We start from the raw sequence: 21,164 nt of genomic DNA on the forward strand, positions 1-21,164 counted from the left end.
AACCGTCCGGCGGAGGGCCGGCTTATCAGCCAATCGAAATAATTCATAATTACCCCGCCCCTGGGGAGTGACACTTGTATCGGCCAATCGTTGTCATTCACAATCGCAACAATGCATAGTCCTAGTCATCCATAGTCGCACTAAAACCGCCCCCAAGTGCTCTAGCCAATCGTCATCGTCCTCATTGGCGACGGGAAGCGTACCTTGGTAACAGGTTGCGGCCGCGTTTTCAACGTCATAGGAGGAGCGGAGTTTGTGATTGGCCAGTGTGGTAGTCCCCGAACCGCAGTCACAACACTGCCCACACGGCCGGCCTGTGATTGGTTGACTCTGCGGCCAATGCGTGTCAGAGGCCGGCCGGATATTGCTGCTAGGGGCGGGTGTTAGAGCTGCGGACGGGGTGAGGGAGGACGGAGGTGCTGGTGGGGACTTGGCCGCGCTTGCAGTGGAGTGTCCGCGGAACTAGTGCGAGTGAGTGGGGACTTGGAGCCCCCCTGCGCTGCAGCCCTGCTCAGCTCCCCTGGGCAGTGGGAAAGAGCGAGAACGCGGGGTGCCCCCTTAGAAATAGCACAACGACGGCGGCTGGGCGGAGACAGTCTCCGCAGGAAGGCGAAGGCGCTGAGGGACCCGGCCCCTGTTTGGTGGGGAGCCTGCGGGGTGGGCGGGGCTGCTGCGGGGTAGGTGACTGGGATGCTGTGGCGGCAGCGGGTGGGGCTGGGCGCGGCCGCTGCAGGGGCGGGGCGGGGCGAGACTGCCGCCAGGGGCAGCCGGTGTGCTGCGCGCGGGGGGTGGGGGGCTCCTGGCTCTGCTCTCCTCGTGGCTGAGGCGGCGGAGGGTCGGGCCCGCTCCCCTCTCAGGTGCGGCGGCCCGTGGGCGGAGCGGGAGGGGTCCGGCTGCCCCGAGGGAGCGCTCGGGGACGTACGGGGGGAGGGGGCGCGCGGGGCGCTGGCCCGGGTGGGTGAGTCCAAGCACTTGCCGTTATTTCCCCTCAGCTCGCACGCGCTCGTTTTCAAAGCGGTAACCGCGGCCCCTGCTGTGTCTCTGGTCATCCCCGGTGCCTGCCAGCTGCGCCCCCGGGACCTCCACGTCCTCCTCCGTGCTCCCTGAGCTCAGCTATCCCCGCTCTGGCTTCTAAAACTGCCCATTTGGGGGAAGCTGCCTTCCTGAGCCCAATGAGCGGAGGCTGCTGCGTGCTACCCGGGCAGCTCTGCCGGGCAGACACTCCTCCGGCTGGTGCAGCTTCACTAGTGCTCTAGGGCAGGGCACAGTAAAGCATGAGACGGGAATGCAAGCGGCTGGCACATGAGAACTGCGACTGAGGCACTGGGAGGCCTTTCCTTTGTGTAAAGGTGTGACCGCCATACTGCCTTGAGGAAGCAGAGTTACAGACAAGTGTGACTGCTCAGAGATGTCTCAATAGGCCTGTTCGTTCAGCATTTCTTATGCTCAACGATTGTATTGGAGCCCCCAGATAGATATTTGTTGGGATCAGAAGTGTGTGTTTGAGGGGGCAAGGGGAGAAAACAGGGATGGAGCTTATTTCCTGTATCTTGACTCTTGAATGTGTCTTGCAGATCTGTTGGCTGGAGGGGTCACGCAGGAGGATCTGTTCATAAGGATGTGATTGCAAAGTCATAATCTGGGTGGATGGATGGCTTGAAAATGAGTAGATGAAGTTTGAGAAGAATCAAAATCTGAGAGCTTCTCTGAACACCATTCGTGTACTAACTTTAATTGCACCTCTACCTTAATATAAGGCTGTTCTTGGGAGCCAAAAAATCTTACCGGTGAAACTGTGTTATACTGAACTTGCTTTGATCCACTGGAGTGTGCAGCCCCACCCCCCTGGAGCATTGCTTTACCGTGTTAAATCCAAATTCGTGTTATATCGGGTGGCGTTATATTGAGGTAGTGGTGTATATAGTTAAATCAGTGAAACACTTAGGCCATGTCTACATCTAAAATTTGGCAGCGCTGGTTGTTACAGCTGTATTAGTACAGCTGTATAGGGCCAGCGCTGCAGAGTGGCCACACTTACAGCAACCAGCGCTGCAAGTGGTGTTAGATGTGGCCACACTGCAGCGCTGTTGGGCGGCTTCAAGGGGGGTTTCGGGAACGCGAGAGCAAACCGGGAAAGGAGACCAGCTTCGCCGCGGTTTGCTCTCGCATTCCCGGAGCCACCCTGCAAACCGCAGGGAAGGAGACCTGCTTGCTCGGGGTTCGGGGAACGAGAGAGCAAACCGGGAAAGGAGACCAGCTTCGCCGCGGTTTGCTCTCGCGTTCCCGGAGCCACCCTGCAAACCGCAGGGAAGGAGACCTGCTTGCTCGGGGTTCCGGGAACGAGAGAGCAAACCGGGAAAGTGAGACCAGCTTGATTACCAGAGGCTTCCTCCTTCCACGGAGGTCAAGAAAAGCGCTGGTAAGTGTCTACATTGGATTACCAGTGCTGGATCACCAGCGCTGGATCCTCTACACCCGAGACAAAACGGGAGTACGGCCAGCGCTGCAAACAGGGAGTTGCAGCGCTGGTGGTGCCCTGCAGATGTGTACACCTTCAAAGTTGCAGCGCTGTAACTCCCTCACCAGCGCTGCAACTTTCTGATGTAGACAAGCCCTTAGTGTGGATGAAGTTATAGTGATATAAAATGGTTTTATTTGTAGCTAGTTGAATATATCAATTTTTTTCTTCTAAAAAGCAGGCAGATATAGCTTTGCAGAAATTTTGCTGAATTTTCATATGTCTTACAAGTGCTGCTTTAAGCTTAAAGGGGTATTATTTCCTAGCTTACCTGGCTGAATGGACTCTAATTGTGTAATGAAAAACAGGACTTTTAGTCCTGACTCAGACTAGCCACTCGTGATTGCTTGATCTGGGGAAAAAACTATTATAACAGCTATAAAAGAAATGCACAGGCACTAATGGTGAATTGACTCATGGATCATTATCCTACAGATTCATATAGAAGTTTATATAAAACTGTTCCAAAATGCTTTAGAGAGACAAGGTAGGTAAGGTAATATCTTTTATGGACCAGCTTCTGTTGGTGTGAGAAACAAACTTATGAGCCACACACAGAAGTTGATCCAATAAAAGATATTACTTCACCCATTTTATCTCTTTAATATTCTGGGACCAACACAGCTACAACTATGCTGCATACCAAAATACTTTAGTTACTATAACTAGAGATGGAGAAACCAGAAGAAACTGGGGAGAGAAATTCTAAGTTGGAAAGAGGTGGAGAAACCAGAGAAGAGTGGCGCCAGACACACCCAGTAGCTAAAATCTCTTTAAAGGAGATAAACTGATGTTAAATGAGTAGGGGGAAGGGGAGTAGTAGAGGTGGGGATCAAAATGGTAAGTATCTCAGTGAAATTCCCAACTCTACTGAAGTACTTTCTGTTAGGACCATTGATCATACATATTGTGCTTTTTGTAATGGAACACAATTTAAAAAGAGAAAAGGCTGCAGAAAAACTTCTGGATTCTGTGACTTTATCTATTCCTGGATGCATTTCTATGCAAATGAAAACAAAATGTCACACATGATGAAAGCTCAACAAGCTCAATTCCTCCATTGGGAATGGCAGACACTCTTCGAACTAATACTCTTAAAAGGCTTGCAGAGTCAGTTGATCAAAACCAGGGATGGAAAAACTTTCCCAAGCTACAGAATAGGCTATTAGAGTGCCATCCATTGTTTGTTGGGTAGCTTAGTTAAGTCCAGCTGTTTTCTTGCATTTCCCGTTGGGAAGTTGCAGGCCTGTCCAATGGCATCTTTGCAGAGAGGAGAGTGCAAACAGAGATGGAAGGAGAATGGCTGAAAGATGCTGTATACGTTCAAATATTTCTCTTGGTCTTATGACTGTTTTGAAATATTTTGGAGAGCTTTTGAGCTAGTTGAGGTTGATTACTATTACACAAACTTTTGTTTCTGAAGTTCAGAATTAATGTTGTCCTAATAAGCTAATTAGGTCTGGCCTAATTGTGTTGGAATCTTGTTTGAACACTCTTTAACATCTAATTCTGTATGTTTTTAGGCTAGAAAGTGACATCGAAGTGCTGGAGAGGGTCTGGAGACAACATTTGCAGCCCTTTACTTGGGATACAAGTTATGAACCCTTTCTGGAGCATGTCTACAAGTTCCTCACGCAAGGTGGATATTTTAGTCAACAGTATATGCGTTGTTAATTGTTTACCTCTTATCAAGCTGTACTGCGTAATATCACAAAACAAATTGACATTTTATCAAAATATAAAGCCTGTAACTGTCTAAAGTGACTTAAAATGAAGCCTCAGACTCTATCTTGAAAAAGAAATCTTGACAAGATAGTGTTATCAAAATGCTGTGGATTTCTTGACTCTCACCTATACAGCCATGAGGTAAACATACAGTAGCTCTGCTTAGTAGAGTCTGTAAAAATTGAATCCTCTAATTGCAGTATTATCCTTAGGCAGGTATTGCAGTATAAGTCAGTCTCTTCATAGGAAACTGAAATCCATGACTACCTCATCAAGAGGTGGATATTAGTAACTTGAATCATGTTGAGTCTTATCCAGGTTCTTGCAGCTGTGGTACTCTGGGCCAAGCTTTAACTAGACATTTGTTGGACATAAGGTATATACCTGGGACTTCTGTGTCTCATTGACCTAAATGATGAGCAAAAATAGCAGGCTTCTAAAAGGTCAGATTGTTAACATTTGTCTTCTGTTAGCAACTCTTTGGGGGAAGAGAGCAAGCAGTGCTATTCAACATGGTTCTTTCTCTTTCTCTGGTCCTTCACTCCCCCACCCCCAGACTAGTGCTGGAAAATAGCAAAATTATGGATTGCCTTCTATGTTTGGCAAGTCCTGATTGTCATTGTTATGAATCCAAAAGCTGAATGCCTCTCTAGCATGCAGTTAGGGCCATGTCAATTAAATATTTTAAAGTTGGACACTTGGGTGGCTATATTTGAGTGAAGATCTGAGAGTTCTTCCTCTGTGCTATGTCTTTTTAAATAACTACCGTCTGTAATAGATCTACTTTATATGCAGCTCTGAATGTGAAAAAAGCCATGAATAAAAATACTGGAAAAGGTCGCTGCTGGGTGGAATACTTAAGATTCTGTATGGTATCTTGAAAATTTGAATAATCTACAGTGAATGTACTCTCTTAAAAAAAATTAGTGAAGCACCTCAAATTTACATAAAATCTTGTCAGAAGTGGTTTGCCGAAGTATGGAGACTTTCCTCACCCCCTTAGTCGTGAGGACACTTCTGTATTGAGTTCTAGTTCTAAGCAAGGTAGACAGAATATCCATGTTATTCAAATGGATAGTAAACTAAAGAGATGTTCAATACAGGCAGTACTCAGACTTATGACACAATTGGTTCCTGCAAATTGTGTCGTAAGTCAAAATGTCGTAATTCAGAACTGCAATCCACTCCATTGCGGGACCAAGCATCATAGGCTAAACCAATTGTCATAAGTCAAATTAGCGTCGATTCAGAGATGTTGTAAGTGCTGTTCGTCGAATGTTGTAAAGTCGAGGACTGCCTGTACTAGTCTGAAGCAATCCCTTTGGTCAAAAAAGTACCACACAGGCTTTAACAACTTACGTATACTCCTGAGGGAATTCTATGCCAAAAAACTTAAAATTCTGCATATTTTATTTATAAATAAATAAATAAATGTGAAGGTTTCAGCATGGCAGTGAGGAGCATAGGGCACTGGCTGCATGGAGGTGGGAAATTACCCTGCAGCCCAGCCTAGCCCCCCAACTGTCTTCCTACTCTTGCGCACACACACCCCATACACGCTGCCCCTCCCCCTGCGGGCATGGATTCGGTGTTGAGGCTGCACCTGACCCTGACATTGCAGGGGGAGGGGGGAAGGAATTAGACTCTGTAGGGGGTACTCAGGTGAAGAATGGATGGGACTCAGTGGAGAGGAGTCTGCATGGTGTGGATGTCAAGATGGAGTGGGGCTTGGTGTGGGAGGGGTCTGGATGCTGAGGGAGTGGGACTTGATGTGTGGTGGAGGGTATGGGGAGTTTTGGATGCATTGGGCTTAGGTGGATCAGGGAGCATTTCCCTGTACAATGACCAACTCCTCCTCCCACCCACAGCTGGGGAGTGATGGGGGCAGGAAGTGGGATGGATGTGTGTTTGTGGAGCTTCCTGCAGCTGGGGGAGACTTCTGGAGGTGGGTTGGACCTGGCCCTGGCCCTGGCCCGGAAGAGGAAGTCCCATCCTCTCCAGCCTAGCTGGGACTAACAACGGAGCCCCGCACAGGGTAGACACCACCGGCAAGGGCATCCCAGCCCCATGGTGATTTACCTCTGTCGGCTGCTCCAGGCACCCAAAATGACGCGCCTGTGGTGCTGGAAGGGGGGCCTGCCCTCTCTTGTGGCTTCCCTGTCAGCGGTTAGTTTTCTTCAGGGAAGCGAAGAAATCTACAGGGGACGTGAATTTTGCGCATGCTCAGTGGTACAGAATTCCCGCAGGAGTATATGGAACAATCTGTCTAACATGTCATTATTTGTCAGAAGGAAAAACTACTAAAAGTTCAATCTGAGGGCTGTTCAGTCTTTTACTTACAAAATTCTCAGCAATGGTGGAAGTTGTAGGTCAGTTCACGGACATTTTACAGAAGACACCAAACAGTCGCGTGGTAACTTTCCATCACTAAAACTGTAGTTTAAATTCTAACCGATACCCCAGCAGTCTACCCACTGAACCATAATTAAGTTCTCCCATATGTGGACTGAACGCTTTCTCAGGTCTTTTGACTGCTTAGCTGCAGTGGTGATTATTTCCTCAGCAAAATAGAAAGCATAATGGTCTTTAACTGGTTAATATATTGAATACTTACAAATGACGCATGTAAAATCTGTATTTTTGTGTGGACAACTGAAGGACTATGGGCAGCCCCTGCCGTCTAATGTGATGGCTTAAAAACAATGAGTGTAGAGTATTATAATCTACCCAGTTGTGCTGTGCCTGCCTCAGCACAAATATTTCCCACAGAAGTGGGAGGCATTCTTCCCTTGAACTCATTGCCCCAGAATGTTCCATTCTCTCACCTCTTCTTTACTATACTAATCACTCATATATTTAAATTGCAGAGAGACTTGTTAGTGGAATTGAAGTGGTTCATCTCAGTACATTGAGTGTTAGAAATGAAGACTGATGTGGAAGCTGACATTACCCATCAGTTTCTAATTTAATGCTGTGGAGGTGTAATTAGCTTTAATCTACAGCTTTACTGCCTACTAGGAACTAAAGCAGTGTCGGCTCGGAGTTCAGCCAGTGCCTGTAATAAAGAAAATATGTAAGGAAGCAACTTGTATGGAGTCTATGACTATGTAATAACTAGTAAGGTGAAGTCTTTCAAACCGAATTAAACTTCATTGGTATATAATTGAACAGAAGCTTTAGCTTGCAGCCTAAACTATTCAGTGTTTTATAAAATATAAACTTGAAATGCTAATATATATTGTATTTTTGTATTTAACATGTATATGTATTTAACAGAGACCTGAAACTGAAGAAAAGACTCTGACTGGAGAGTTGAGAACCAGTCCTCCACGCACCTCTACAAAGAAACAGCTGCCTTCTATTCCAAAAAATGCTGTGCCGATGACCAAGCCTGCTTCTCCTGCCCCTTCATCCCAGTCTACAAATGGAACACATGCCTCCTATGGGCCTTTCTACTTGGAATACTCTCTCCTTGCGGAATTGTATGTTGCTTTAGTTTCAAAATATTTCACCTTTTTAGCTCACTGGTCTTGTACTTCAGAAAACTAAAACACAATTTCAGGGAGTAGCTTTAGAAACAGTTCTTGTATGGAACTTATAAAAGCATACCCAGGATGCTCATTTAAACACTAAACTCTGCAAAACTAATATAGTCTTTTATCTTGGAGATGAGTTATTCTTCTAGCTATAGCTTTGAATGGTCCTCTTGTACATATCAAACTTGAAATCCAAATATACCAGTCTTGGGCATTAGGCAGCCTCATAAGATTAATAATGTACACTAAATTGCTTTTAGGAAGAAAATATCCTTTTTTTTTTTTTTTTTTTTTTTAAAAGGATAGCTTAACTAAAAGCCAACAAATGTCCAGCAGGAAGGTACCATGCTATCATCCTAATCTCATCACTGGCTGATATGGGAGGTGTATCAGGGATAGAGTAACCATACATCCTGTTTTGGCCGGGACAGTCACTTTTTTAAGCCCTGTACCGGCTGTCCCTACTCTTTTGGCAAAAATGAGCATTTGTCCCATTTGTTCTTGCCAGCTTGATCAGACTGCAAGAGCAAACAGGACAAATGCTCACTTTTGTCAAAGGATGCAGAGGAACATGCAGTTGGGGAGCGATAATACCACCCTGCGTAAGGGGGGAGGCAGGACTCGGGCAAGCAGTGATGCCAGCTCCAGCCTGGCATGGGGGCCAGCCCCACATAGGGAGAGGGGGTGGGGGTCAGGCTTGGGGCTTGGGCCAGCCCAAGGTGGCGGTTGCTTAGACAAGAAGCTGAGGAAGGGCCCTCAGTCCCATGTGGTGTTCTGTTTTTCCCTTTGGGAAATATGGTTATCCTAATAGGGATTCCCATACTTTCTCATACTGTGGACTATTCCTCAGTCATGTGTGATCAAATGCGCAGCAACTTAAGTGGATCCTTACATGGAAAGTAAATATTAGGAAAATCATCTTCTAATGAATTTTACCATGAAATTTATAAGAGGAGGAGCCAGTGAAATGTAACTAGTCAGCTTTCCATGGACCACCAGGAAATGCTCTGGACTACTGCTCCATGGATCAGTCTAGGATCATGAGTGTAGGAGGGAGCATAAAATGCAAATTTGTGTCATGTCAGATTTTTCTTCTTAGTTACATAACTTGTCTAATGATTTCATCTGCTGCATTCTGAGCTATGAAACAGATTTCTGAATGCAATTCCCCTGAGCATTGGTGCAATGCTAATTTTGAAATACACTTTTTCCATTTAAAAATCTTACACTGAAGATAACTCCTTTTTTTAGTTCTATTTACATACACTTTTTCATGCTGTGGGGATCTAGTTAATCTTCTGACAACCTGAGTTTATAACATCTTAATCAATTTAAGATGCCAGTGTCATGGAGTGCAGCGGAGAATAATGGTCTCCTGTTGCTAAGCAATTGCTGATGGCATTATGGAAATCAAAGTCTTAGGCACTGATATAACAAAAGTTGTGTTTTTTCTGTTTTGTTTTTTTTTAAAGGGGTACTATAACAAATTGTCATCTAACTTTGATGCTGGTACAGTCAGACAGTTGTTCACTAGTTCATTGTTGGCCTGCTGTGTTCAGCTTCAAACAGACTTGTGCAAGTGCCAACTAATAAGAGAAGCCTATTTATAAACTGCTTTAGCTGAATACTGTAAGCGTTCTCTTTCAGTGAATGGCTCAGTAAAATTCTATTTAGTATTTCCAACACCATGTTGGAAACATAACAATTTTTTGTTTCCACTCTCAGGGAACAGCAAAAATGTTGCATTGTGCTCTTATCCACTCTCAGCATTGCAATGCCATTTCCATGATATAATGGTGTGTACTAAAGGGCAAAAACAATAGAGGAAGGCGAGGGGAGAAATCAGTTGTAATCCATTGGACATGAACGGCTTAACTCCATGACAAAAAATAGAGGGCTCAGCTCAAATTTATGTGATCAGCCGTAAATGACTGGGGAGTGGGAAAGGGGAAAATAGAGGTCAAAACTCAGGTCATACTTTGGTGATTCAACCCTCATCTTCTGCTTCTGGTACTCTTGAGGCCTTACTTGTCTAAAATACCTTCTTCCGCTTGCCTGCCCTCCTTGGTTGGCATCTTCACTTGCCCTATTCTGTTGCCGTGCCACTTCCCCCTTGACCTACAGTAGTTACCAGGATTATGACTGAAAGCATTGTTTAAATTTCAAGTTAAAGCTTTGGTTAACATTAAAAAATAGAACTACAAGCAGTTTCATTCACTACAGCTGCTCCAAATTCCTCTGTCAAATTATGGTTATACAGATACATTTTCTTCTTTATAAAATGTCTCTACCATTGCTGTGTAAGAGACACACAAATGAGAGAAACTGACTGTGTATAGGAGAATGAAAATGACTTGATCCAATGCTGACTTGGTAAATATATTACTGAAAAATGAACTTTCCCTCCTAATCTTTCATTTCCAGTAATCTTGAACAAGAGGTGTAAGAATTTCCTGCGAGTATCTCTTTAAATGGGGGGAGGGAAAGTGGATTCTTTAGTTCCTTACCCCTCCCCCTGTGAGCACATCTGCCCTTGGGATTGGAAGGGAAATATTTCTATGAGTCCCTTGTTGAGATATTGGCAGCACAGCTGTGGCCTTTCTTGTGTACTGGGAAGTTTTTTGCAGAGTGCATATGCTAATCCAGTCCTCATACAGCTCTTTATCCTAAATGACTGATTATTATTACAGCACTTTGGTCGTAAAGCAGAAGCTGCCAGGAGTTTATGTGCAACCATCTTACAGATCGGCATTAAGTAAGTTTAGGGGTAGATCTTTTATTTTACTGTATTTAAGGCATTTTGCACCAACTCATACAACTCTTCTCCCTTGCAGTGTGGTTTGGAGTGATATTCATAAGACATGGCCTCTACCAGGATGGTGTGTTCAAATTTACAGTCTACATCCCTGATAATTACCCAGATGGTGACTGCCCAGTAAGTGCTGGAGTAATCTGACAACAATCGTGAAATCTTAGTTTTCTTTTTATGGTGTTGGAGAATGGCATTTGTTCAGTTCCTGGACTGGCTTTGTTCACTGGTTGGTGAAGGTTAGGAACATGCTTCTGACTGGTTTGTACACTCTTACTGTCAGTGGAGGATCATCTTGTTACTCTGTAGCAACTTCTGTGTCTGCATAGGGTGTGGGGTTGACTTTCAGGCTCTACCAGGCCTTCTAAATTAGAGGTTTAAGACCTGCATTGTGGTAACTGTAATTATGACTCCCTTAAAGGAGTGGCTGACTACTTGAAGTATTTTCTTGACTATTAAATGTGGGTGAAGTTGGGAATGGAGCTGTCATCTGCTTCTTTGTTTCAGTAATTTCATGTTTCCTTTTGGTGTGTAAAACGAAACAATATTCCTGTGCCTTTGTGCAACTGGAATACTTTTGTTCCTTCCTAGGATCAAACTTTTTAGGACTGTCAGCAGAATATTCTTGCTTATGAAATTGGTCTCCTCTGTCAATATGATAGCTTTCAGAGCACAATGAAGATGTGCTTAGCCAGGTTTTGTAATTTTTTTATGATGTTGGCAGAACATTACAGCCACAAACTCCTGAAGGAAACAGTTTAATTAACAGCTTTAAAGAAGTAATTTCAATACTTTTTTAAAGGGACAGCATCAGTGGGGAAACTATATCAAAGAGTTGAAAATGGTTAATTCTGTACCTGTTCCTAGGTCCCTTTGCCAGTTTTGGGTTTTTAATAGGAAAATTATTTTAAACTAACTATCCTAACTTACACAAGCAATAGGGGAAACAGTGAACTGGCCAGACACAATGCCATCAAATGTTCAAAGTGAAACCAATTTCCATTTCCGACTCTTCCTCCCTCCCCCCATTCAAGCAATGTGAGAGGTTGCTTCTAACAAAAGTAGGAGAGGTCCCCTTAAGGATTTGGGCACCCATTTACAGGGTCCTAAAAACCATAAAAGCACATCTAAGTGAAAATTGGTCATAAATCAGATGATAAACCATAGTCTTGAGTAATTTCACTAAAGCAATTTTTTTTTTGAACTTCTCTCTAAAACAGCGATTGGTGTTCGATCTACCAGTGTTCCACCCACTAGTAGATCCCCTCTCAGGTGAATTAGATGTGAAAAGAGCATTTGCAAAATGGAGGTGAGTACTAATGTACTGGTGTCTAATACAGAAATGCTGTACCTCTGTCCCTCACTAACGAACTACTCTCTTCCTAGGCGAAACCATAATCACATATGGCAAGTACTAATGTATGCTCGCAGAGTCTTCTACAAGATTGATACGACCAGTCCTTTGAATCCGGAAGCTGCAGTGCTGTAGGTGTCATCCTAAACTGTTTTGGCTATGTATTTAGAACTTCATATTCTATTTTTCATTAAGTTTTTTTGTTTTTTTTTCTTTTCTTACAAAATACTTATGCCAGAGTATATATTAAACAGCTAAATTTACTGTATCATTTTTAGCACCTGTTTATGGTATATAACATCAGCTAGCTGAACAAACTTAAAATACTCCATTTCCCCTAGCCTCCGCTGTCTTGTTGAAAAACCAAGACTAGTTTACAACTTGCTAATTTCATATGGTGAAGTTTTAAGTAATGTCTCTCTTATAGATATGAAAAAGACATTCAGCTGTTCAAAAGTAAGGTGGTAGACAGTATAAAACTATGCAGCAGTCACTTATTTGATCAGCCTAAAATAGAAGATCCCTATGCAATTAGGTAAGTAGCCTATGCATTATACTGAATTCCATATGTTCTGCTGTTCTGAATTGAAGCACACTCCGTATAGCTTTTGATGCCAAGTCATAGTATGGCCATCACTTCTGGTCTAATAACCCTGGTGGTTCCTTTCTTCTCGTCCTTTACAAAAATCCCTTTATACGCACATGTGAATCAGGGTAGTTGACAGTTATACTGAGTAAAAGATTAATGCAGACTGACACAACATTGCTAGAGACAAGATAGTTGAGAGAATATTTTTTTATTGGACCAATTTCTATTGGTGAGAGAGACAAGTTTTCAAACTTGCACAGAGCCCTTAAGGTCTGAGAGTTATTCAGCATGTCACAGCTAAATACAAGGTGGAATGGATTGTTTTGAAATGCTTTAACTACTTATGCAAGGGACCATTCAAGGTGAAGTGCCCAGTTAACACCTCTCCAGTCAGGGGGCAGAAGGAGAAAAAGTTTGGGGCCAGTTTCCTCCAGACACAACTGACTTCCTCCATAAACTTCAACATTAACAACCTCCCTCAGAACACCATCCTTGCCACCCTGGATATCCCCTCACTGTACACCAGCATCCCCTCACAATGGTCTCATTGCTGAGTACTTCAAGTATTTACAAGACAATGGATAACCCTCATATATCCATCCCAAACACACCATCCAACTAATCCATTTCTTCCTCACCCATATCAGTTTTTACATTCACTAGCAAACACTTGTTCCAAGCCATGAGATCAACCAGAGTGGCTGCCCAGTAAGCCAACCTCTTTGTGGGCCTCCTGGAAGAATTTCTGTACAAATGCACCACAAAACCAATGTATCTCAGGTATATCATTGGATATTTTCATCCTCTGGACAGACTATTGAAACTCATTGATAGGTTTCCACCACATCTCTTTAAACTCTCCCTAGAGTACTCCCACGCTAGCATCAACTTCCTGGAGACCATGATCGGCTTCAGCAACGGAACCCTACAGGCAACTATGTACAAGAAACCACCTGATCACCACACCTGTCTTCGCAGATCCAGTAACAACCCCAGACACCAAGAGTTTGGTTATCTACAGCCAGGCACTCAGATACCACAGAATAAACTCTGAGGAGAAAGTCTGGGATATACACCTTAACACAATCATGGAGTGGGCCACTCAAATAGCCAGAGAGATGCTGTTTTGATGCTGTAATAAAATCCCCTCTCACTGCACCTCTGGCTGTCACCATAACATGCAGGAATCCACTGGGTATCTTCAAACAATTACAACCCACAGTTGATGGGAACCACATCTTGAAAGAGAGCTTTCCCATACCCCCTCTCTGGTCATCAAACAACTTCCAGCCTCTCCAAGCTCATCAGAAGTAAGTTTCCCACAGACCAGGACATACCAATTCAGTGACTCAAGACCCTGCCAGAACAAGTGATGCAAAACTTGTTGTAGACACATTTCCACTGCTGTGATGATCAACACCCCGCCTCCCCCACAACACACCTGTCAAAATCCACACATCCTACACATGCCTGTCACATGTGGTGTTCCTCATCCACTGTGCTAAGTGCCCCAGTAACCACTGTGTGGGTGAAACCAGTCAATCACTACACTCAAATGAACTCTCTCAGAAAAACGGTAAGACAAACCCACAGAATATCACCTATGGATTAACACTTTCCACAAGTCAGTGACTCTCAAGCTGACCTCAGTCCTCATTCTCAAAGGAAATCTGCCCAACATCTGCAAAAGACAAACCTGGGATGTTAGTAATTTAACATTACTCAATACTAAACATGGACTGAATAGGTACACTGGATTTATAGCTTTCTACAATCTAGAACTCCCTTAAAACCCCGAGCTCTCCCCTCCTTCCCCTCCCTCCCCCCTTTCCTCCTATATCTGGAGAGTTGTTTGTTAGGCCACTTCACCTTGAATGGTCCCTTGAAATGTTAGCTACTTATGCTAAGCCATCTATTCCACCTTTTATTTAGCTGTGACACTTAAAGTATATTTCCCAGACCTGAAGAAAAGCTCTATGCAAGCTTGAAGTGTCTCTCTCCAACAGAAGTTGGACCAATAAAAGATATTACCTTATCTCTCCGGTATCCCAGGACCAACGTGATTACAACACTGCTAAACTAATATGTAAATTTCCTTACCAATTATCCATTAGATATTGGCTTTAGTGAATAACTAAAGAATCTGGTCACTTTAAGGGCACCTATGGAACAAGTCTGGTATTCAGATATTTACAAGTTGAACTTGCATGCTCAGTTTGAACTGTTGAAGTGGCAATATAGCTCTGAAACTTAGCTTTGGTACTAGGAGTTAGAACTTTCAACTAGTCACTGTTCATGTATTTAGCATTTGGTGGTGAATTCCTAATTTTTGGTGCTGAAATTAGTATTTGGGTGCTTAACACTGAGCACACACGTGTTGGATGAGATCTGTGATGAGCCACTTTGTGGATTAGGTGTTTTTTCTCTCGATGTTGTTGAGGGGGAAACAAGGTTTTGCAGCTCACTGAAAGCTCAGAGTAATGTTAGAAATCATCCCACACTCATTGCTGTAACTCTTTCTGAAGTGGGTAGTTGGGTGAGGGAACATTTAAAGCAAAATGAAGTTCATAACACTTCTGCTTTCTTCTGTAGCTTTTCTCCATGGAATCCAGCTATACATGATGAAGCTAGAGAGAAGATGTTGACTCAGAAAGTATGTAGACAAAGTTCAACTTATTTATACTACAGTAACACTGAGTGTATTGGGCACTGTAGAGCAGGGATGGTCTTCATTTATTTTGTAAAGCGCTTGTAGTCTATATAAAATCTTGCACATACCTGTAAGATTTTTATAAGTGGGTGTCAAAAGTTGGGCAGTTAAGTAAATGTCTTTCATTTCAAAAGCACAGAGCACCCAGCAGCTCATTTACAAAATAATCCTGGCTACACAGTTCTTTGCTGCCTGGGAGGGCTGTTAAAGGTTCACGTGCTTTATTTCAAAGAGACATCAAGTGCTGGAAGTGATTGTTAATGACTAACACTAGCTACTGTCTGGTAGCCTGTCCGAGGTTGGATATATTGAGTATTGTGCTCCTGTTGCTTCAACAGGTGACTACTTAGCATCAACCCAGTCATTTTCTTCATTTAAGGAGACTTGTTACCTAATGACACATGAGTCAAAACTCCAGAACTTTCTAAGTTGATTACATGTAGGAACTCTGCTGGGAGCAGAGAAATGATTTACTAAAACTTGGATGCTGCTGCTATTCCCCTGGGGAAAGTGTCTGCTCAACAGCAGAGCAAAGAACACTTCTAGAACACTAGAAATAACTTCCCTAAACAATTTGGTCAATGCCATGGTTGCTTCCTGTTATACAAAATATAAAGCATAAGCCATGGTGTTTTCTGGTCACTAGGATGCTGCTGTCACTCCCTATACCATGCACTTGTAAAAGTATGTTACTGTTGTGATATCTTTGGACTCCTACCATAACACTAGTCTAATTACACCCATCCAGCTGGACTACTGGGTAAACTCTGGACTTTGGAGATCAGGGGTAGCTACACTGGTAGCTTTTGAGCATGAGAACACCTTTGCTGTGAAAGGCAGGAAATGGAGGAAGCTTGCTCTCCTTTTTCCAGTTTAATTTACTGTGAGGACAAGTCCCTGTTCCAAGGTGGTGCTCTCCAGTGGGGCTCTTCCACCCTCCTAGCCCCCTCAATCAGAAGTGTCCATTGAAACTGAACCACATCCATGCATGGGAACCAACTGTGAAAACCTGACACAGCACTCTGAAGTGCAGCTTTACAGAGCTTTATCTACTTACAGATCATGGGATTCCTATGTTGGTGGTATCCTTTTCTGACTGATGCATTGCAGATTTGCAGGATTACTGACTTGGGGAAAACCCTTCACCAGCTGGTGACTGCTGTTCTTCTGAGAAGCCTCTGATGGCAGTCCCTGCTGCTTCCTCTCCATGCATAAAGTCTCAGCTCTTGTGCTCGTGTTCTCTTGCCTGAACATAATCTTCTCTAATAGGCCTCAATGGTATGCTGGTTCTACATGCTATGTGGCAGTATTCTTTGCAACATATAACAGATGCTGGAGTGAGACTGCTCTTCTGCAAGTTCTGAGGCTGCAGGAGGATAACTTGAGAAATGCATTGTAGTTCTCTGGTTTTGACTTTTTTCCCCCTTGTTCATCTACTCTTAGGGTTCTGGGAAAGAGATTAGGAAGTTTTACTCCATGGAACAACTGAGATATGCAGGAGAGAAGACTGCCTAGGGAGGCTTGGGGTTGTGCTGGTGGTAGAGGTGGGACTTACCACCACCACTGAGGTATATCAGGGCCACATCTGAACTTCACAACAAGCTTCTCTAGTAACTGGCTTACACTTCGAAGTTGGTCTGCAGCAAAGAGTGAGAGTCTTCATTCTTTTAAAATGGATGCCTAGGTCTTGAGCTGTCATTTGATCCCTCCTACTAATCTTATCAGAGTATGCCTTCTATAGAAACATTGCTAACAGCATTTAGTTGATTAAATACCAATAGCAAAAAAGAACTCTGAGATCTCAATCTTTAGTGTCATTCTGCCACCTCTTGGCCAATTAAATTGATATACAATATTTCAAGTTTACTTAAATCCTACTACTACTGAGATAGACTTAGTGAATTTTAGAGGCGAGCCAAAATAGCTTGCTTCAAAACAGGAGGTGTTTGTCTGTGCCCAAAAAACTTGGAAACAGGGTCAGGCATGTTGAATTTTAAAGCACATAGGAGGGAGGACTTCACCTAGGATCTCTTGCTCTCAAACTGAAATCCACATTGCAGCCAGCAATCCAGCAGCTGATTTCAGGTGTGTACATTTTGAACTGGCAGCTACCTTTACCAGAGACGCTTGTTGTCGCTGCCTGACAGACTTTTTTTTCAGGTCTGCCTTCCTCCTGGAGACTCTGTGGGATTCTGCCAGCATGCTGACACTTCAAGATTAACTTTGTGAGGAACTAAGAAACCACTGGCATACCTCCAAGTATCTGCTTTACTGTTAGGGCACTTCCTATACCCACGTGGATCGGTTAGCATTGTCAGGCAGAAAGCTTATCAGCATGTGAAACTTCCACTGCTCTCCCATCCAGTGTGGTATGTCATCTTGCAGAACTGGTGCCTTGTCTAAATGTGACACATGGGCGTACACATAGGCCTCTCGATACTAAAAGCCTAAGAGGAGTCTACTGCACAATCCACAGCAACATGGTGGATAGAGAGATGCATCCTGTCTATACAGAAATCTGAAATCTGATCCCCCTTTGATCCTTTGCTAGATGCTAAAGTGAATATGGAATCTTCAGAAGATGCCTTAGCCCCTTGCCTGTTGCCAGCTGCCATTTGCTAATCTACCATCTCCCTCAATTCCAGTCCTTCCTTCTGCTTGCTCATTCTCACTTCTACATCGAACTTAGTAGTTAAGGTTTTGAAGTGGTGCATCTTGTGTTCTACTGTTACATGGCCTTCTAATACTCACGCATTAGTTTAGAGGACCCCTTACTACAAGATTGGCATTCTTTATCACTGTTAGATTTATTTAGGACCCTGGAATCCTCTCTGGGTTTGGGAGGGTGCCCTCTGCCTCTAGCACACTAGGATGCTGTGGTGTTCAGAAACCTTCAAGAAAGCTGTTATAGTCTTCAAACCATGGATCCTACACAGTAGTGCCACTATACTCATGAGTATACTATAATAGGACCAACTTGAAGTAAAAACAGAACAAACCTTCTTACTGTTAGTGTACCTTTGCTTAGCTGTAAATGGGATTGACTCGACTTGTGACTGCCACTTTCCCTACCGAAGTTGCAAAGAATCCTGTGGCACCTTATAGACTAACAGACGTTTTGGAGCATGAGCTTTCGTGGATGAATACCCACTTCGTCAGATGCATGACATGCATCTGACGAAGTGGGTATTCACCCACGAAAGCTCATGCTCCAAAACGTCTGTTAGTCTATAAGGTGCCACAGGATTCTTAGCCTGGATCTGTAAAAGCAGCAAACATGGCTACCCCTCTGATACCTACCAAAGTTGTAAATGCTTGCCATGATAGGGTGTTGGGAATGGGCTTCAGCAGAACAGAATAAAAATATTAAAGAAAAAATCAAAAAAACCCAGCTTCTAGCTTTAGGTGCAGAGTAGAGTAGCAAAAATGTACCTCAGCATTGAGATTCCTAGTGTCATACTTTGCATGTCTACGGCATTAGCGATGTGTAGTGGCTTTCAGATTGCCAGGCTAGCAACATATCTTAAAAATAGTAGCTAGCACCCAGTGCATTCATTTATAATAGTGTCCCTGTCTGAGAGGCAAGGATAGGTATAAAGATCTGCCAAATATAAAAAAGGGCATTTTTACATTTTAAAAAAACCACCACCACACTGTTTAGTGGGTTCTGACTCTAACTTTGTTCTGCCTAGAAGAAGCCAGAAGATCAGCACTGCAAAAGCATGCAGGTGTCTGGGCTGTCATGGGTAAAGCCTGGTTCAGTGCAGCCTTTCAGTAAAGAAGAGAAGACCATGCCTACCTAACTCTTCAGGACCATGATGCACAAAACACTTTCTGTAGGTGGAGGGAATGTAACGGACAGAGAAATGGCAAACTAGCAGTTTCCTTCTTGACAATGGATTAGTGAAAACTGAACGATAGCAGTGACTCAAGTAAACCTGCTCAATGGATTTTTGTGGACTCTTCTCAGTGTTTTACATATGCATTAAGTTTTAAGAGCAGCCTGGAGGATGGAAGTATCTCTAAACATTGCAGTAATTCTATTAATGAAGGACTGCCTAGGATGGTAACTCCCAGGGCTCTAAAATGCCTGGAGGGTTTGTCTAAGCTTTTATTTTCCTTTCAGGAATAGCAATTTTGAATCTTAAGGAACTGGCAGAAGTATTAGCAGGAAAAACTGATGCCAGAGGTAAGCTGTGTTCCTATAAACTAATATAGCAGAGTTAAACACTATATTTAATGATTTTTAAATGGTTTCTATTGTAAATACATTAGGATTTTAAATTGTAAATAGCGGGTTCAGTGACTCCAACTAGCACTTTCAAGAAAGGCAGAGCTGAGATTGGCACTCAGCATATGATATATATTACTGACTTGCAAATAGGTGTTGTCACTAAAGCGCACATTAGTCTGACAAGATGAGAGCAGAGTGTTAGGTTTACTAGGCTTTTATTACATAAACACTAAAAATCAAAGCTTTTTATTGGTGGTTTTGATCTAATTAATAAAATCTTAGAGGATGTTAGACTTCCTATGTGTTAAGACTGCAGGGATTACTAGGCTAGTTTGACTAATGTGTGTTAATAGTGACATCTTAAAAAATAAAAAAAAAATCATGTTAACCTTGCTGCATTGTTCCTTTGTTAACTACACAGTCTTGAAACAAATATCATAGCAGTTGTTGGTATGAAGACATCAGATATTGCAATTATCCTCTTTGTACGTAAATTAGTTCTGCCTACGTGCTTTGTCCAGGGTACTAAAAGGAATCCTTAGTCTTTTGTGCACACCAAGGTTTCAAATAGGAGATTTTTACCTTTTGACGCTAATCCTTTAATGTGGGCCAGTCTGACATGGTCTGTTTTTATCCTTTTCTCATGCACTGACATACCTGCTTCAGTTCCAGTTTCAGACTCCACAGCCAGTACTCCTGCTTAGCCTTTTTTTTTAAGAGACTCTACCTTTCTTAATTTCTCATAATAGTAAGGCTTTAATACAAAGTATGTTACCAGGCTACAACAAGTAGTGGCTTCCTGTATTGTACAGAATTCTTTAATTGTATTTTAATTTTTTTTAAAGTTGCTAAATGACAAGTTCTCTTCATTCTAAAAATCCCAAACACCTGCTTAAAAGCAAGGAAACATAGTTTAAAGGCATCACAAATCATACACTACTACTGCTACGCTAGATTTATAGATTAAAGCAAGAACAGACCACTGTGATCAGCGAGAGCATAACCTCCTGCATAACAAGGAATATAAGACTTGCCTGAATTAATTCCTCTTCGAAGTGGAGCATTTTATTTATATTATTTAAAATAAAACATCCTCTCTTGCCTTCAAGCTCTAATCAGGGAGAGACTACACAACTTCTGAAGAGTTGCTCCAGTAGGAATGTATCTAATAGACAAAAATGCCTGTTCCCTCCCAACACAATTTTAACTCTGACAGATGTATTGAAGCTTTTTATCTTGGTAGCTAGGTGGCAAATACATATTGGGTGAGATTGATTTAAGACATTTTTAAGGGCCCTTCTAATGCTGGGTTATGGGGGCTTATTAAAGTAGAGACATGCCCCAGGCCAGCATGAATTACATTAGTCTCATGGGTCTGCCTGGTGTTTCAGGAGTACCCAAGCCCTGGCATGCCCCCTACACCAGGGTTGGCAAGACTGGTCCCAGACAGCAGTTTAACAGCTGTCTTTTTATCAGTTCCTGCAGTGATGGGAAAGCTCACTCTGCCAGCACTGGGGCTTCTAGGGTCTGTGTATGCCTTGTAAAGGAGCTAGAGCAAAGTAAAGATCTTGCCCCCACTTCCTAAGCAGTACTTTGTAAGAGATGTTAATTGACAATTTTTTTTGGAAAAGTAGCTTGTTTCTCAAAGGGTGTAGATCTAGTGTATCAATTTATGGTGAACCGAAGAGC

The 21,164-nt window shown here is 43.1% G+C and overlaps 1 protein-coding gene across 6 annotated transcripts; it reads left to right on the top strand.

The window, feature by feature from the left end:
• Positions 1–381: 381 nt before the first annotated feature.
• On the top strand, positions 382–19,863 carry AKTIP (AKT interacting protein). Of its 6 annotated transcripts, XM_030581752.1 has the most exons (11): positions 382–471; positions 1,575–1,721; positions 4,042–4,157; positions 7,520–7,725; positions 10,470–10,534; positions 10,614–10,714; positions 11,809–11,897; positions 11,975–12,073; positions 12,370–12,477; positions 15,124–15,184; positions 18,934–19,863. In XM_030581752.1, the coding sequence occupies exons 3-11, from the start codon at positions 4,116–4,118 to the stop codon at positions 19,042–19,044; spliced, it is 882 nt and encodes a 293-aa protein (XP_030437612.1). In that variant the 5' UTR covers positions 382–471; positions 1,575–1,721; positions 4,042–4,115; the 3' UTR covers positions 19,045–19,863. The 6 variants fall into 6 exon arrangements, with proteins under 6 accessions (XP_030437612.1, XP_030437611.1, XP_030437614.1 ...); XM_030581751.1 differs by lacking the exon at positions 1,575–1,721; XM_030581754.1 differs by lacking the exon at positions 1,575–1,721 and having other exon boundaries at positions 18,937–19,863.
• Positions 19,864–21,164: the final 1,301 nt, after the last annotated feature.

The sequence above is a fragment of the Gopherus evgoodei genome, chromosome 12, assembly GCF_007399415.2.
Source record: "Gopherus evgoodei ecotype Sinaloan lineage chromosome 12, rGopEvg1_v1.p, whole genome shotgun sequence".
In the NCBI taxonomy this organism is placed as follows: domain Eukaryota; kingdom Metazoa; phylum Chordata; order Testudines; family Testudinidae; genus Gopherus; species Gopherus evgoodei.